The sequence below is a fragment of the Oryctolagus cuniculus genome, chromosome 15, assembly GCF_051225735.1.
Source record: "Oryctolagus cuniculus isolate XC-2025 breed Fujian yellow rabbit chromosome 15, ASM5122573v1, whole genome shotgun sequence".
Classification (NCBI taxonomy): domain Eukaryota; kingdom Metazoa; phylum Chordata; class Mammalia; order Lagomorpha; family Leporidae; genus Oryctolagus; species Oryctolagus cuniculus.
In genome coordinates, this window is record NC_142881.1 from 5,772,705 (window position 1) to 5,789,502 (window position 16,798).

Below are 16,798 nucleotides of genomic sequence, written 5' to 3' on the forward strand. Positions count from 1 at the left end.
GAGCAGCTGAGTAGCCCTGGACACCTCTGCCTTGCCGCCAGTGACTACTGGTAGATTCCACCTGATGCACTGCGTGTGCTGTGTGACAGACACCTAGTTCAGAAGGGGCCGGCTCCTCTGACAGCCGTGTCACTGAAGGACTCAACAATGGGAGAGTTGGCCACCTGTAAGATGCTCTCTGCATGGGGAGTCTTGGTTCTGGTCCCAACGTAAAAGGCACCACACTTGTCACATGCTGGCGATGTTCAGAGAAGGCAGAAGAGGAAGCAGCCCCCCCCCGCCCCCCGCCCCCCGCCCCAGGGCAGACTGCAGTGCCACACGAGGGCCTAGGGCCTCTGGTGCGGGAGCATCATGCCTCACAGAGGTGGCGCTCCCCACTGCCTTCGCTCTTAGTTAACCACACACGTGCTCACTGAGGCCGCCAGTCCCTGGCAGCAGGCGGGAAGGACAGCACGTTCCCTCTGGGATCGCTCGGGGTGTCTGCTGGCCCCAGCAGCAATGGAGAGAGCTGTGTGCAGGTGCTTGATGGCAGTGGAGAGAGCTGTATGCCCTTGACTGCTCCAGGTCTGCTGCAGGATCCTATTGGAGATCTCCCTGCAACCTACCCTGAGGGTCTGGACCCCGCCCTCCCGGAATCCAGCAGCCCAGTTGGGACGAGGGCGTCTTGGCTTCCCTGTCAGCATTTGTACAGTGTGGGCCCTCTAGTTACTGACGTCAGCGCACGAGGCCCTGATGGAGGCTGCACTGTGGTTACCCACGGACTCCTCCTACCTGTGCTCGTGGCAGCAGATCAGTCAGAGGCCAAGTGGTCCCCTCCCCGGCCGCAGGTAAGAGGCCAGGGGTGCCGGCTCCCACCACCCACTCTTACATCGGCTGCCTCCCCTGCGTACCCCAGAGTTGAATCAGGGAAGCTGTTGGGACAGCATAAGGCCTGTGCCACTGCTCAGGCTTTTGTGTGTTCGGCTCATACAGACAGGACTGCATTTAGAAAAGGAATTGTGGGGCTGGCACCGCACTGCAGCAGGTTATGCTGCCGCCTGCTGCACCAGCCTCCCATTTGGGTGCCAGTTCAAATCCTGGCTGCTCCATTTCTGATGCAGCTCCCTGCTAATACACCTGGGAAAGCAACAGAGGATGGCCCAAGGTCTTGGGCCCCTATACCCACATGGAAGATGCCAATGAAGCTCCTGGCTCCTGGCTTTGTCCTGATCCAGCCCTGGTCATTGTGGCCATTTGGGGATTGAACCAGTAGATGGAAGATTCTCTCTGTCTCTCTCTCCCTCTCTCCCTCTCTTCCTCTCTTCCTCTCTCCCTCTCTCCCTCTCTCCCTCTCTCCCTCTCTCACTGTAACTGTTTCAAATAAAATAAATATTTTTTAAAAAGAAAAAAGGAATTTCTAGAATATGAAAAAATTATTAAGTGAATTTATAATGAAAACATCCACTGATTTCTGTTCACGAAGCTTCTAGACCAAATATATAGATTTGGGGCTTGTCTATTGCCAAAACTCCAGGTAAATTGCTTTGCAAATAGGGTTATTTATTTCATGTGTTAAGCGCTTTTCTATTTTTTTCACCACGCTCTACACCTTTTGCTAAGCACTTATTCCTTTGGAGTCTGAGTAGCCGAGAGTCCAGGGTCTGTATCCAGTGCCGAAGTGATACTGTTACCTTCATATTTATGTCTGGACTCGGCTCCTGGGAAGGTGCTGTGGTTCCTGCCTGCCTGGCTCCTGGGGGCAGCCCAGCGGCCGACACCTGGAGGGCCGCGTTTTCTGAATGCCGGGTGTGGGAATGAGCCCGCTAGCAGGCAGTAACTCATCACTGAGAAGAGTAAGGTGCTCTTGGCACGGTGACAAAGCGGCCCAGAGGGGGGTTCCTGGAGAGAACCGGATTCAAGACAAGCAGTGGTGAGGAGCAGGCCCCGTGTCCATCAGAAGGGCGCAGAAGGCCTGAGCTCTTTGTGCCGCTGTCGGCTCAAGCCCCTTGGTTATGACATTTCCCGCGTTTGCTGGGCCATGACTGTTGTCAGCCAGTCCTGTGGAGTTTGCTGAAGTCACACTCAGGTCACACTCGGGATTGTGCCTCAGCTTGCCTGTGGCAGTTCAGGCCAGGGTGAGGGTGGGAATTCTAGCAAACAGGTCAGAGAATCTCACGTTGCCCTTTATTTCAGTTCAGTTTTCAGTTTGCATTCGCATCACTCGTCGTCACGATCCATGAGCAGCTGTTGCTGGAAGGGGGGCACAGCTGTGCAGTCAGAGCCACAGTCGGGTGCACCTGTCACCAGTCAGGACTTCTCCTCGTCAGCGAACATCCCATAGATATGCGGGTGTTTTAGCTGGTGGTTCCATGGACCGTTCCCCTTGCTGAGTTCGTTTCTTTGCCTCTTGAGTGAAATGATTTGCTCTTGTAGAGGGAGGCACAGGGGGGAAAGGCCCCGCTGAATTGTGTGTCGTCATTTCCTGCTTCCAGGCCTAGTAATGCTTGCCTCATCTCACAGAGCTGTTTATAGGAACAGGCAGGAGTAAGTGACATGCAGTCAAGGAAACTGGCAGTGGCTGTGCCCGACCCGAGAGCAGTACCCACCAGGCACGTCCGGTGCTTTAGGAAAGTGGAGCAGATCATTTCAGCAATGGTTCTCTGTCGATGGACAGCAGGGTCCACGCTTACAGCCCTGTCCCTTGACCCTGCCCCCAGGCAAGACAGAGTCATGGAATGTCAGCTGCCGAGGGTCCCGTGGCTTCATGAGGATGCTCAGAGGCAGTGCTGGCACAGTGGGATCCCCCTGGCTGAGAGCTGGAAGTCGGGGTCCGTTCTCGCTGCTTCCTGGGAGTGTGATTTTGGACAGAGCACCTCTCGGGGTCCGCTTCCCTCATGGACAAGATGGGGGCATTGGCCCACAGGTCTTGCAGAGATTGCCTTCAGCTCTGACCCTCTGGGACCACCTAGCTGACCTGTAGCCTTGACCTCTCCCCTGGGTGCCAGGCCTGCTTTTCCAGTGGTCCCAGCATGGCTGCACTTGGGTGTGCTGTTGAGCTGACCTTCATGCTGACTCTCCCACAGGTTGTCTTCCTTCATCACCACCTCCCATCAAAAAAAAAAAAAAAAACTTAACACTGTTCTTGTTAATGATACTGTTACCGTCATATTTATGTCTGGACTTGGCAATATTTATTTTCTTTCTATGTAAGTAGTCTGCTAGTGGGTACTGCTTGTTCTTCTCTTGCAACAATGCCGCTGGATTTGATTATTCCTCTCCGATGCTAAGTCACTTCTTGGAAGTATCATGTCCTCATCATCCATCTGTCCATCCATCATCTGTCCAAATGTGTATTATCTCTGCTCTGTGTCAGGTACTCGATTGAGTACTGGGGACAAATTAAAACATACATGCAGAGCTTAAGGTCATCCTGTCTAGTGGGAGGCGGGTTCAAACTAGCAGTTTTCGTAGTTTTTCACATGAACAATGCTTGTCGTCTTGGCTAGCAACCCTAGACGTGGGCCCTGGAGTGAAGAGCACCAGTTTAAGAATCAAGGATTTGGCATGAATAAAAATTACCTGCTAGGGAGTGAGGGAGACAAAATTTTACATGAATTCTCACTTAGATTGGTGACCTTAAAATAAGTCAAGATAGACTAAATAAAATAATAGAATCTAAAAGTATTTCTGGACACTTTGAGACACTAATTTGTCCTTCAAATATTTTTTGAGTCCTGGGATTATTTAATTACCGAGACAGATAGGTCTCAGCTCTCTCAGAGGGGAGTCTGGAGTCTGCCCCAGGAACAGACCAGCAACCCCGTCTGGAAGTGCGCTGTGAGATCTCACACCTAGGGGGCGACAGCGAGCACCACGGGGAAAATAGGGGCATTCTCCTCACCCAGCCCCTTGGTTTGCAGGTAAGGAAACACAGCTCAGGACAGTCGTGATTTACTCAGAGCCAGGCCTGCAATGTCTCCTTTGTATTTCCTGATTCTTGTCTTGATTCTAGATTTCCTGAGGGCAGCGTCCTAAGCTTTCCCCTTTCATAGAACAAAGTAGGCCTTGAGGAAATGATAGTTTTCTACCTGTTGACAAGGCTGACACCTATCTTAGAGTGGAGGAAGTGCATTTGTGCTTTTAGTCACGGGGGAATCTGCAGTGTAACAACATTTTGGAGTTAATATTTTCTGTAAGTTTATTTTTAAATTACAGTGAGGATTAAAACCTAAGAATTCCATAAGTCTAGTAAATAGCAGATCTCAAGATAATTCAAGATGCTACACTTCTGGACACCTTAGTTTTATTTCAAAACACTCTTAGAATGATTGATTTTTAAAATTCATATAACAAAGCGTAAGTTATTGAGGGTGCCTTAAGATTGCAAATCAACTCAGTGGTTCTCTAATAAGTATTACAAATGAACTTGATAAAAAATCAGATGCTTCACAATATATTTTAGAAAAAGGACTTTTAAAATGGCATAAGAGAAGCCTTGTGTGGAATTGACTTTCTGAATCTAAATGACTGATCATCTCATTGGATTTATTTTAAATTGTCTTTAAATAATAATAAATTATCGGTACATTTTAGCTTTTAATAGCAGAGAAATATTAAGTAGGCTTATGTGGGTATTATGATTATTTAGATTTAAATGTAAATCTTTGATATTAAGTCACTATTGTTTCATCTAAAGACTACTGAATATTTACATTGTTAAAACACAGTGGCTGACACCGGAAGCCGTATTTTTAATGGGACTTTCTTACAATCAGAACGACAGTAAGCATCTGTAACCATGCTAGCCTTTGGGGACACACAGCTTAGGTTAAAAACATTTCTTTCATTTTGCTCTTATCCCTCTTTTCTTCTGGAAGTCGGACTGACAGGTTGACGGCTTCAGTCCCCTGCTAACTCCTGTTTGTTCTTGCCTTCGTTTACTGGTAATAAGCATGTATAATGCAAAGTGGTCAGAGTTTGGCTAAGAGACGATGCCACGCAGCCCACCGGTGGCTCGGTGGGGAGAGGCCTCATCGCTGACGAGCCCTGCCGTAGGACAGAGCTGCCGCGTGTTTGTCGTTGCTGTTGTCTGCACAGCGGGAGCTGACCCTGTCTCTTTCCCGTTGAAGGTTCCTCAGTGGTGTGCTGAATACTGCCTTTCCATCCACTACCAGCACGGGGGCGTGATATGCACACAGGTCCACAAGCAGACGGCAGTCCAGCTTGCCCTGCGAGTAGCCGACGAAATGGATGTTAACATTGGTCACGAAGTTGGCTACGTGATCCCTTTTGAGAACTGCTGTACCAGTGAAACGATCCTGAGGTTGGTTTCTGGAAGTTTCATCTGCTGCCCTGATGACTCTTGGCTTGGGTTCTGCAGTCCCGAGAGCGTTGTCCTTGCCTGCCGTGCTCAGCACCTGGGCGATGGTAACTGGTCTCCCCGTCACCAGCCTGACACACGCCAGTTGCTTTCTCACACTGGCATCACCGGAAGTTGCTCATCTCAGCTGCTTCCATGACTCCCATAATCCTCAGCGTAAAGGTACAACCTGTTACTTTGGACCCCAAACGCCCGCAGGCTCCCACTTCCAGAGTGCTGCCTCACAGTGGGTCTGCATTATTGCCGGTGCCACCCTGTGGGCCCCTGTCCCTCTCTGTGTGCCCACACCCCTGCCTTCGTGCCCAGCAGCCCCTGTGCGTGGAATGCCTGTGTCTCTCCTGGGCTTGTCTCGTGCTGAGTGGTGCAGAGTCCCAGCTCTCCCACGGCATGAATCGGCAAACTTGCCGCTGGGCTTGGGGAATCCTTGCTGTCTCCCTCCACCACAGTGGTTCAGATCTGCATCTCTCAAATCGTCATTTTCAGAATCGTGTGGGTTCCATGAAGCCTTTTCTGTGGCTGCCACGGGTTGCAGAATCTCTTGTTGTCGTTGTTGTTCAGATACATTGTGAGATTTCCTATGAATAAGTGTTCCAAAAGCTTGATAAAAAGGAGAAAAGAAAAAGCACAGAGAAAGCGGAAACACCGGAAACGTCACTCTTTGGGCGTGTTACATCAAGGCCCCATAGAAGGCTGTGGTAGTCTGTGCAGCAGCCCCAGGACAGTCGGTCAGAGCATCCGGTCAACAGCCATGACGGTCCCGCAGGCTTCGGCTGCCCCAGGCACCGCCTGCCTGCCCGGGAGATCTGTGTCTGAGATCTGTGTCTCCGCACATCCGGAGCTGCCGGGGCAGCCTGCCAGCATGCCACGCACAGCACTCGGCAAGCTCTGCCTTAGAATGCCAGGCCAGGGTGGCTTTTGCACACCCACGCCTGCGGTGGCTGGCACACTTGCCCCATTCAGGATGCTCAGCCACTTCGACGGTGGCAGTAGGAGCCTGGCCCTGTCCCAGCCGAGCTGTGGCGCACCCTGGTGCAGTTCTGGTCCTCCTGAGTCATGGAACTGGTGTGCACTTGTAACTTCTGCATTGTGTAAGTGCGTGTGAGCGAGCCAGAAGGAACGGCTAAGGCTCCCTGAAGCTTAGACACCCACAGACTAGCTGGAGAGCAGCACAGGACCACACGTACACATGGGGGGAAGGGCAGATTCATTCTGGACTTTTTTCCTTTTCAAGTAGTCTTTCAAATTATCTCCATTTTAATTAAATGTTGGCTATGACTAGGGCCTAAAGTTAATGCATTTATTTTAAATCTAATGCCATCAGACTCTGGAAACCCTTTGGAAAGAACTCATGGTATGGTTATTTTTCAAATGAAACATTATAGCAGTTTGTATCTTAATTAATACTAAGATAATTAATTGTATATGCCTAACTCCTTATCTTGTATCTGCATGGCTCTATTGAGAAGGCTACAAAGGTAAATAATTGTGGGGAGATTAACAATGTTGTCAGAGATCAGAGGTCAGACATGCCTCACCCTTCAAACATCTACCACATTTTGGAGGTGACTTTCGTGGGGTTGTTTTATGGTGAAAACCCAGGCATTCAGTTCTGACGGCCAAAGGACAACAGCTGACCCCAGAGCAGTCTTGGTTCTGATTGCACGCAGCACACCTTGGCTGACGTGACCAGTGCTCAGGTGTGCTGGGGCCACGTGTAAGGGCACCTTCCTTCCAGGTGGATGGAAATGGACGGCCTGGGTGACCACCGCAGGTTCTGCTTCCTTCTGCGTTGCTGCCCTGCCTTGTCCTCTCGTTTTGTGTTAAGATGTATTTGAAGGACAGAGTTACAGACAGGGAGAGACACAGAGAGAGATCTTCCTTCCACTGGTTCACTCCCAAAATGGCCACAGCAGCTGGGGCTAGGCCAGGCCAAAGCAGGAGCTAGGAACTCCTGGGTCTCCCTCGTTGTGGCAGGGGTCCAATCACTTGGGCCATCTTCTGCTGCCTTCCCAGGTGCATTAGCAGGGAGCTGGATCGGAAGTGGGGCAGCTGGGACTTGAACTGGCACTGGATATGGGACGCTGGTGTCACAGGCAGTGGCTTAACCTGCAGCGCAGCACCAGCCTCTCTTGTTTTGCTTTCTTTACAGTTGCTCCTGTTGCCGGGGCACTGAACTTTCTTTTTCCACAGTGCATTTTCCCAGACCAGCCCAGAATCAGCAGTACCGTGCAGCATCGCTGTAAACAGTTGGAGCCTCAGGAAAGAGGCCAGAGCCGCTGAAAAGCCCCTTCTGCCATAAGAGAAAGCAGAACCCGATCTCTTCCCGGTAGTCTGTGTGCTGGAGGGGAGGCCGTAAAAGAGACTCCACCACTGACTGGCAGCCGTTCACAGCGCACCTGACCTCTGACCCCTGTGCCTGTGGCCCCTCCCCAAGATGTGCAGGTTGGTACTCCTGCAAGAGCATTGTTGTGAGACCTGAACAAGTTAATATACGTGCCCAGCACACGGTATATGTGCGTGTTAGCTCTTTTTATCCTTTTAACTAGAACTCGATTCGTTCTTTTGGAGAGAAACACTAGCCATAATTCTGAATAATTTAAAATTCATTATCTATTTAAATCAGAGGATTTAAGTTTGATTACTGATCATATAAGATAATATTCTAGGGGCCAGCACTTTGGCACAGTTGGTAAAGCCGCCGCCTGCAGTGCTGGCATCGCATATAGGAACCAGTTCAAGTCCCGGCTGCCCCACTTCTAATCCAGCTCTCTGCTATGGCCTGGGAAGGCAGTAGACAATGGCCCAAATGCTTGGGCCCCTGTACCTATGTGGGAGACCCAGAAGAAGCTCCTGGCTCCTGGCTTCAGATCAGCTCAGCTCCGGCCATTGTGGCCAACTGGGGAGTGAACCAGCAGATGGAAAACCTCTGTCTCTCTGCCTCTGCCTCTCTGTAACTCTGCTTCACAAAATAAATAAATAAATATTAAAAAAAAAAAAAACATTTTTAAGAAAGATAATTTATATATTTTTTTTTTCATTTTCTTTGTACCCCTTTAGTGTCCCATCCTTCAGACATGATAGGCACTCAGTAAAGCTGTCTTTATGCCTGCTACCGTTTATTTGGGTGCCATATTTACCAATTTTTTAGTTCATTTTAGAGCTTTTTTCAGGTCTTTTTTGAAACAGTGGGTACCTGAATATTATATACCTAAATTAGTCTTTTTGAACTACATATCAGTCTTTAGAAGTGACACAGATTTCAGATACTGACCTTTTTAGTTTTGAAAGCTGAAAAGTTCTCAAATTTTTGTTAAAGTCAAATTCATTATATATATGTGCTTCAAAAAGTGCATGGAAAAATGGAATTGAAAGCTAAGTTTGTGGTTCTAAGTAGGTGTATTTCTTTTCATTAAGCTTTGCTAGGAAGGAAGGGAAAGAAGTTTATTTTGATTCAAAAAAAAGTTTTGAAATTCACCCAGTTTTTCCATATGCATTTTTAATGACTTTATTGAAGACCCTCTATATACATGGGTTTGAAATTGTTTTGTACCAAAGTAAACTCTTCTTACTCCATTGTCCTTGAAGTTTTTGAAATACTCTCATGCTTGTAGACAATATTAGTAAAGCTTTTAAATATTTTAGCATTTTTAGCTTTTTGAAATTATATCTTAAGAATTTAAAATGTAGATTGCACTTCCTGAGATCTTGGCTGTGTATCTGTGTATTTTTCACGTTGTTATCAGCAGCGGCACTTTCTAAAGCATTATACACACAATATCTTACTAACATAAAAGTAAGAAATACATCCCTGTGATAAGTAGGAAAAATAGGAAGATTTGTACTGTAAGTTTTAGGACCAAGCCTTCCTGATTCCTTGGTGTTTATATTATCATCCGGGAGGCCTTGCCTGCTCAGTCTAGTAGAATTTTAAATGTCACTGTCAGGTACATGTCTTAGCGAATCCTAGGTACATCAACATTACACATACGCCCCTCCACTTTGCCAGCCACACTGCTTCCATACGGGCAGAGCTTGGGTGCGTTTTGCTGGAAAGAGAACAGAGATTCAACTTCTCACCCTGAGGAAGTGACATCGATTGGAACGGTGCATTTCGAAGCAAGAGGCAGTAGTCACTTGCATCATTAGGTCACACTTAGTGACCTCAGCCAAAGACCAGGAAGTATCTGCATTTTGCACAGAGTGTTACACTGTAGCAATCAAGCTGTTTCCTAAGTTTGAGAAAAGGAATGATTTATCGTTAGTCATTTGGCCGGTTCCTGGGGTGACAGCAGAAAGGAAGAGAAAGGCAGGGAGCCAAGGCTTTGTTCTCCAAAAGCTACACAGAGGAAGAACATGACCTCATCCTCACCAAAGTCCTGGGGTCTTTGTGACGTAACAGTGACCCAGATGTACAGGTATCCAGATACAAGCCTGGCTGTATCAGCTCAGCCAGCCTTCCTGGGCCTCAGTTCCCTTCTTCATAAATACGAGCTGATGATGGCGACCTTGAAGACTTACCTGCAGGTTACACGCCAGCACTTCACCTGGCAGGCCTCAGGGCCTTCACGAACGCGTGTTTCCTTCCTTTTCTTTCTTTCTTGAAGGGTGAATCGAGGACCACTCCAGGTTCCGTAGGGTTCAGCCGGGGTCTGTTCACGAGTAAGGTTTGCTGCAGGAGCAAGCGTTGCACCTAGCAGTTAGAAGCTGCTGTCGGGGCCAGTGTGTGGCGCAGCAGGTAAAGCCTGCAAGCCGGCATCCCGCCCACTGTGGATCCAGCTCCCTGCTGATTCGCCTGGGAAAGCAGCAGAAGGTGGCCCCAGTGCACCTATTTGGGAGACCTGGAAGAGGCTCCTGGCTTTGGACTGGCCCAGCCCCGGCCCCAGCCCCAGCCGTTGCAGCCTTTTGAGGAGCAAACCAGCAGATGGAAGATCTCTGTCTCTTCCTCTTTCACTGTAACTCTATCTTTCACATGAATAAAATAAATCTTTAAAAAAACAAAACTGCTATCCCACAGTTCCTGGCCCTTCCCAGCTCATTCCAGGGTCCCTCCAGTGCAGACCCTGGGAGACAGCAGTGATGGCTCAAGTAATCTGTTTCCTGCCAACCACAGGAGAGACCCGCATTGATCCTGGCTCCTGACTTCAACTCTGGTCCAATTCCAGCCTTTGTGTGTGGGTATTTGGGGAATGAGCCAGTGGATGAGAGCTTATTGTCTTTTGTTACAGTGAAGGATACAAAGCAAACCCATATAAAGGGCAATGGTGACTGGGGTGAGGTGCAGAGGAAACCAGGGGCAGAGGCCTCTCCCAGTGGGTGGCATGGACTCTGCAGCTGTCCTCCAGCAGCCAGTGTGACAAGTAGTACGGTCTGTAGTGGAGCTTCCATTGGAGGTCGTTCAGGGCTGGTCACATGGGCACCATCTGCCTATTACGTCCAAAATTCCCGACTCCCAGAAGAAAGGCAAATGTTCAGCATAAACTGTGTTGCTCAACAGTTGAGGCAGAGTCCTGGGAGGCTTGAGTCACCCTCCCCATATCTACTTCCCAGAGAGCAGCAAGGGCCGACCTTGCAAGCCAGCGTTTCTCGGTACTGCGGTCCCAGGACCACGCGTACCAGAGTAGGAAGACAGTACTTTATGGATAGAAAGCTTAAAGAACTAGCGTCTTCAGGCAATAATATAGAGAAATATGTAACTAGTATCAAAGATATTTTCATAGCGCTGAATGACTAATGGGCGGTTATTTTAATTATTTTTTAAAGATGCATTTGTTTACTTGAAGGGCAGAGTTACAGAGAGAGAGCAAGATCTTCCATCCGCTGGTTCATTCCCTAAATGGCCACAATGGCCGGAGCTGCGCCGATCCAAAGCCAGCAGCCAGGAGCTTCCTCCAGGTCTCCTGCGTGGGTGCAGGGGCCCAAGCTTGGGCCATCCTCCACTCCTTTCCCAAGCCATTAACAGGGAGCTGAATCAGAAGTGGAGTGGCTGGGCCGTGAACTGGTGCCCATATGAATTGCTGGCACTGCAGACAGAGACATTACCCACTACACCACAGTGCCAGCCCCTATTTTTATTATTTAAAAAATAAAATCCCAACAGCTAATGTGGGAAGGGAGGTAGCCAACAAGGAGGAGCGGAGGCCTGCCAGCTCCCGCACTGCAGCCCCGTGTGTACCACAGCCCCCTCCTTGCCAAGCACAGGGGCCAGAGACCACTGCTGGGTAGAAATGTCCAGTGTGCTGTGTTCCCGTGATGCCCTTTAGATCATAATAAAATAGCCATGGCCAACACACCTACTCCATCACTCACCTGACGCCATGACACTTCCAAGCTTCCCACAGAATGGGGGTGCGCAAGCCCTGCCCCCAACTCTACCCCTTTTGAAATCCAATTCAGCCGTGCTTCGGGCACCAGCCCCTGTGCCTCCAGGACTGAGAGGGGACAGCGCCACACCCAGAGGGGGCAGTGCTCGCCCTCTCAAGGTTATCGGCACTTCCTCCCCGTGTGGACTTGCCCTTTGCCTGTATGTATGTCTCACTTCTCGCCAATCCTGTCTACATCTCTTCCTTGTATTCTTTCTCGCGTGGTGACAAGAACCCAGGCCGAGCCCAGCCACGGGCCACCCCCCAGCAGAACCACCAGAGAACCCCACCGGAATCACTACACCCCCCCAGAACTACCAGGGAACCCCAGCAGAACCACCAGGGAACCTCACCAGCATCACTACACCCCCAGCAGAACCACCAGGGAACCCCACCAGAACCACTACACCCCCCCAGAACCACCAGGGAACCCCCAGCATCACTAGTGGTCCCTCCCCTCCCAGGGATCCGGGCGTTTGCAGCTCCCCTCAGGTGGCTTCTTGGTAGGTGCTTTGCTTGATGACCTCTGAGCGGCATTTCAGCCTTGCTGAAGCTGACGTCTTGGTGACGTCGTCTCCCACAGCAAGCCACCAGCACCGATGCCCCACAGTGGGCCTCGCTGGCCCTGGCCTGAGCCAGGGTTGTCCTTGTATCCTTGAAAACTGTACACTTTTCCTTCGAGTTCTCCCACTGCTGATATTCTAACCTGCCAAGGGTCTTTTATGGTGATTTCTTTTTGTTTATAATGCAGAGGGCAGCGGTTAAACGCAACTCCTGTTTTATTTGAAGTAAACATTTAGGCAGAGGTTTTTAAGCTGGGATTCAGCAACGGCCTTTAGGGCAGTCTGTGAACATACACAGTGGGGGCAAATTTTGTGTACGTCTGTGTTAGTGGGTCGGCGGATTTTATCAGCCCAAGGGAGCCTGGGCTCCAAGAGAGAGAGGGAAGGGGGGCATGCTGCCGTGACTTGGGTCGGCGTGGTCTCACCTCCCTGTTCTTCCTGCCAGGTATTGCACCGACGATATGCTGCAGAGGGAGATGATGTCCAACCCCTTTCTGGGTAGCTATGGGGTCATCATCGTAGATGACGTGCACGAAAGAAGCATTGCCACGGACGTGCTGCTTGGACTTCTGAAAGACGTTCTGCTCGCGAGACCAGAACTGAAGCTCATCATTAACTCCTCGCCACTGCTGATCGGCAAACTCAGCTCCTACTACGGAGACGTGCCCCTCATAGAGGTGAAGAGCAAGCACGCCGTGGAGGTCGTGTACCTCAGTGGTGCTCAGAAGGACTCTTTGAAGTCGATTTTGAGCCTGATCTTTGAAATCCACCACTCGGGTGAGAAGGGTGACATCGTAGTCTTTCTGGCCTGTGAACAAGTAAGTGCGTAAAGTTCTAAGTCAACCGAATACATAACACAGGGCCTCATCTGGGAGGCCTGTAATAACACACACACAGGTCTCTGCTTGCCACTTAACTGTTTAAATATTGGCTTCTGTCACACTCCTTTTTGTAGACTTACCAAGAAGCAGGGTAAATAAAACCCGTGCCTAAAAGGAGAACCAGGGCAGTTTCTCAAAGTCACACGCCGTTCTGACAACAAAGACGTGGGACGCATGTGGGGGGGGCGGGGAGGAGGGTCCCCAGCAGCCTCCCTTCTGGCCCGGGCCCGCAGGGTGCTGCCCAGCGCAAAGCTGGTGCCTCGCGGTCTCGCTCCAAACAGCACTCCCTCGGTGCTGCAGAGGCCGGGAGACTCCAGCTCAGCCCCAGCTGCGGTGCCCCGGTGAAGATCAGGAGTAGGACCTGAATGCCTGGCTGCAGCTGGCCCCTGACAGCGGGGCGGGAGGCAGGAACCTGGTGAATGACACCCTCCGGCTGGCCGACTCCCCAGAGGGGGCCCCTTTCCTTGCAAGGAGGATGAGAGAAATCCTCGTTAGGACTTCTGGGAGGAACACACGGAACTGTGCACGTGGCCTCGTTTTCTGCTCCTCTGTTCTTTGCGGCTGCACCGCCCCTCCTGCCCTCTCCAGCCTCTGTTGCTGAGTCTGACGGCTCCAGGAGCCCTGGAGCTCCACCGCTCATCTCCAGGCTCGTGGCCTGGCCTCCTCTTCCTGCCCATCTTCCCGGGGAGTGAAGGCAGGAGCGTTTAGACCATGACTCGAACCCATGGCAGTTCCAGTGATTGGCCAGAAACCAGAGCAGAAGCTCTGCCAGTGGCCCAGCCACCAGCCGGACAGACTCACCATCCAGACAGACAGACCCACCATCCGGACAGACAGCCACCAGCCGGACAGACCCACCAGTTGGACAGACAGAGCCACCAACCGGACGGACTCACCAGCCAGACAGATAGAGTCACCAGCTGTATGGACAGACCCACCAGCCAGACGGACCGATCCACCAGCCGGACAGACCCACCAGCAGAACAGACAGACAGACCCACCAGCTGGACAGACAGACTGAGCCTTTTCCTGAGTGCTCACGAGCTCCAAAATACTTAGAGAATTATCAGTTCTACTCCGGTCACAGCTAAAGGGTGACCCGTCCCCCGCTCTGGGGACTTCAGCGTCCGCACAGCCGAAATGACATCTGTTTCTGTAACTTCAGATCTCACTTGTGCAACTGCATGTAATCTCACATGTGTGACACGGCCTTCCGTGTGTAGACGTTCACACTCTCTCGAGCAGTAAACCTGCTGTGTGTTACTGCGATTTAGTCGATTGTCGTCCCCTCTTCCTGCACGACTCGGAATCCTCAGGCAAGCCCTGAGAGGAGTCCTGGAGTGATTAAGGAGACAGACGATGTGAAGAGAGAGAGGTGGTCAGTGTAGCTGCTGACACCCAAGGAAGGGGAGAGTGGCAGGATCAGAACAGAAAACTCCGGGAGTTGGGAACGCTGGCCGAGGACACAGACGCCCGCTTCTCCCCCCTCCCCTGGGAGGAGCGCTGGTCCTTCAAGGCAGAGTGAACAGAAACTGCAAAGTGGATTTTGGGAAATAAACCTCCTAACAGAATCGAGGAGGCGGGCCTGTGGTGGCCGATTGTTGTAAGTTTAGTGTGACCACAGTGAACGGCACAGAGACTTCGGAACCTGAGACTTGAGGAATGCACTTCTGTGGGCTGGTGGTGGAGTCGGCAGCCCCTGGTGAGGCTGGCGGCAGAGGCGGCCTGGAAAGCAACGGCGCTTGGGTGAAAGCTGCCGGCGGAGCCTCTGAGGGTGGTGGGGGCGGCCGCTGTGACCAGGGCCTCACTGGCAGCTGGGGTGGCCTCCTTGCTGGCCAGAGGCCATCTTTTTACTCAGATTCTTAATGACCTCTAATGACTGTATAAATGAGGCTACCATAGGAGTCTGTTAGCCCCTAGTAAGTATATATTTGGGAAATTTTAAAGGGAGTAAGAATTACATTAGGTCCCTTCTATTTTATGTAAGATTAAAAAAAAAAACTGTGATTTGAAAGATAGTAAAATACTGTCTAGAATATTGTCTAAAATGTCTCACCCTTGTCCCTATTACTTGTACGTAGTGTTGTGGCAAATCGTAGTTTCTCTCTAACCTACTTGGCAGGGAAACTTTTTTTTAAAGATTTATTTATTTATTTGAAAGTCAGTGTTACACAGAGAGGAGAGGCAGAGAGAGAGGTCTTCCATTCGCTGGTTCACTCCCTAGTTGGCTGCAACAGCCGGAGCTGCGCTGATCTGAAGCCAGGAGCCAGGAGCTTCCTCCGGGTCTCCCACGCGGGTGCAGGGCCCAAGTCCTCGAGCCGTCACTGCTGCCTCCCAGGGCGTGCATTCTCAGGAAGCCGGAGCCAGCAGGTAACGCTGTCACCCACGGATGGAGCTCCTTGCTCCTGGCTTCGGCCTCCCCAGCAGGCAACTGGAGTGAACCAGTGGGTGGGAGATCTCTCCTTACTTCTCTCTGTCGCTCTGCCTTCCAAGTAAATGAAACTTCAAAAAAGTGATGTATCATCGACGTGAGAAGATTTTTGTTTACCTGCCAGTGGCAGTGGGTACGTGAAGTTGCATCACGCTGGAAGCAGAGCAGGGCAGACACACAGAGGCAAAGCAGTACATCTCACAAGAGGCAGACTGCTTTGGTAAAGGCAGTGAAGTCGCTAATAAATTGTGTTTGACTTCTCCAAGGAAATTTTCTCTTCCAGTTATGTCTCCTTTCCTTATTTAAAGATGTGCGCTCTCTCTCTTGCTCTGTGTGTGTGTCCATCACTCTGCCTTTCAAATAAATAAACCTTAAAAAAAAAAAAAGGAAACAGATGTATATATGTTGGCAACAGCATTTCTTTCCCCTATCTACATTATACAGTGTTGCCTACACTTGTAGTTAATTCAGACTTTTTTTTTTTAAGGAGGGGAGTTGTATTATACTTATTTCTCATGGATGATGCTGTTTATTTATTTATTTATTTGTTGCCATAGGACATTGAAAAAGCCTATGAAATTGTGTGTCAGGAAGGCTCTCACTTGACCCCAGATCTTGGAGAACTGGTGGTGGTTCCTCTGTACCCGAAAGAGAAGTGTACGCTGTTCAAGCCAGCCGACGAGGCGGAGAGAAGCTGCCAGGCCACTCAGAGGAGAGTGGTGCTGACCACCAGCTCTGGCGAATCTTTGATCTGGAGCAACACCGTCAGATTCGTTATTGATGTGGGTGTGGAAAGAAGGAAGGTAATTATGACCGCGTCAGCTAATAATCACGGATGGTTCCTAAGCACCAGTTCCTCGGGTCCCAGCCTTTCGTTGACTGGAAGGTGAAGGTGCAATGTGTGACCCAGAGGTGCTCGGAACGTGGGGCCACGCCTGCGGGGAAGGATTCCTGCAGCTTTCGTGAGCAGGGGGTGGTCGGAAAGAAACTAACCCAGCTGAGATGCCAGAGGGGAGAGTTGCGGGCACAGACACAGCCGCAGACGCGCAGAGGCAACGCCTCCTCGTCGCTGCCTGCCCAGGCCAGGGCCCAGCAGAGCGAATGACCTGCCTCCTGGCTGAGTGCCGTGTGCCTCTGTGTGTATCTGCTGGATAACTCTGGTGGCCCTGGAGCAAAGTGAGTAAAATCCTACCCGAGGGAATTTA

At 50.5% G+C, this 16,798-nt stretch overlaps 1 protein-coding gene across 5 annotated transcripts in view; it reads left to right on the forward strand.

The window, feature by feature from the left end:
* DHX32 (DEAH-box helicase 32 (putative)) overlaps positions 1-16,798 on the forward strand; it is a 55,807-nt gene that overhangs the window by 20,541 nt on the left and 18,468 nt on the right. For 4 of the 5 annotated variants that reach the window (XR_007914499.3, XM_002721247.6, XM_089313834.1 and 1 more), the window contains 3 exons: positions 5,109-5,302; positions 12,727-13,099; positions 16,151-16,396. Coding sequence is in view for 4 of the 5 variants with exons in the window: in XM_002721247.6 (XP_002721293.3) it covers positions 5,109-5,302; positions 12,727-13,099; positions 16,151-16,396 (813 nt within the window). In the remaining variant the exon portion in view is untranslated. The remainder of the gene's footprint in view (positions 1-5,108; positions 5,303-12,726; positions 13,100-16,150; positions 16,397-16,798) is intronic. The other variant, XM_089313833.1, reaches the window with a different exon arrangement.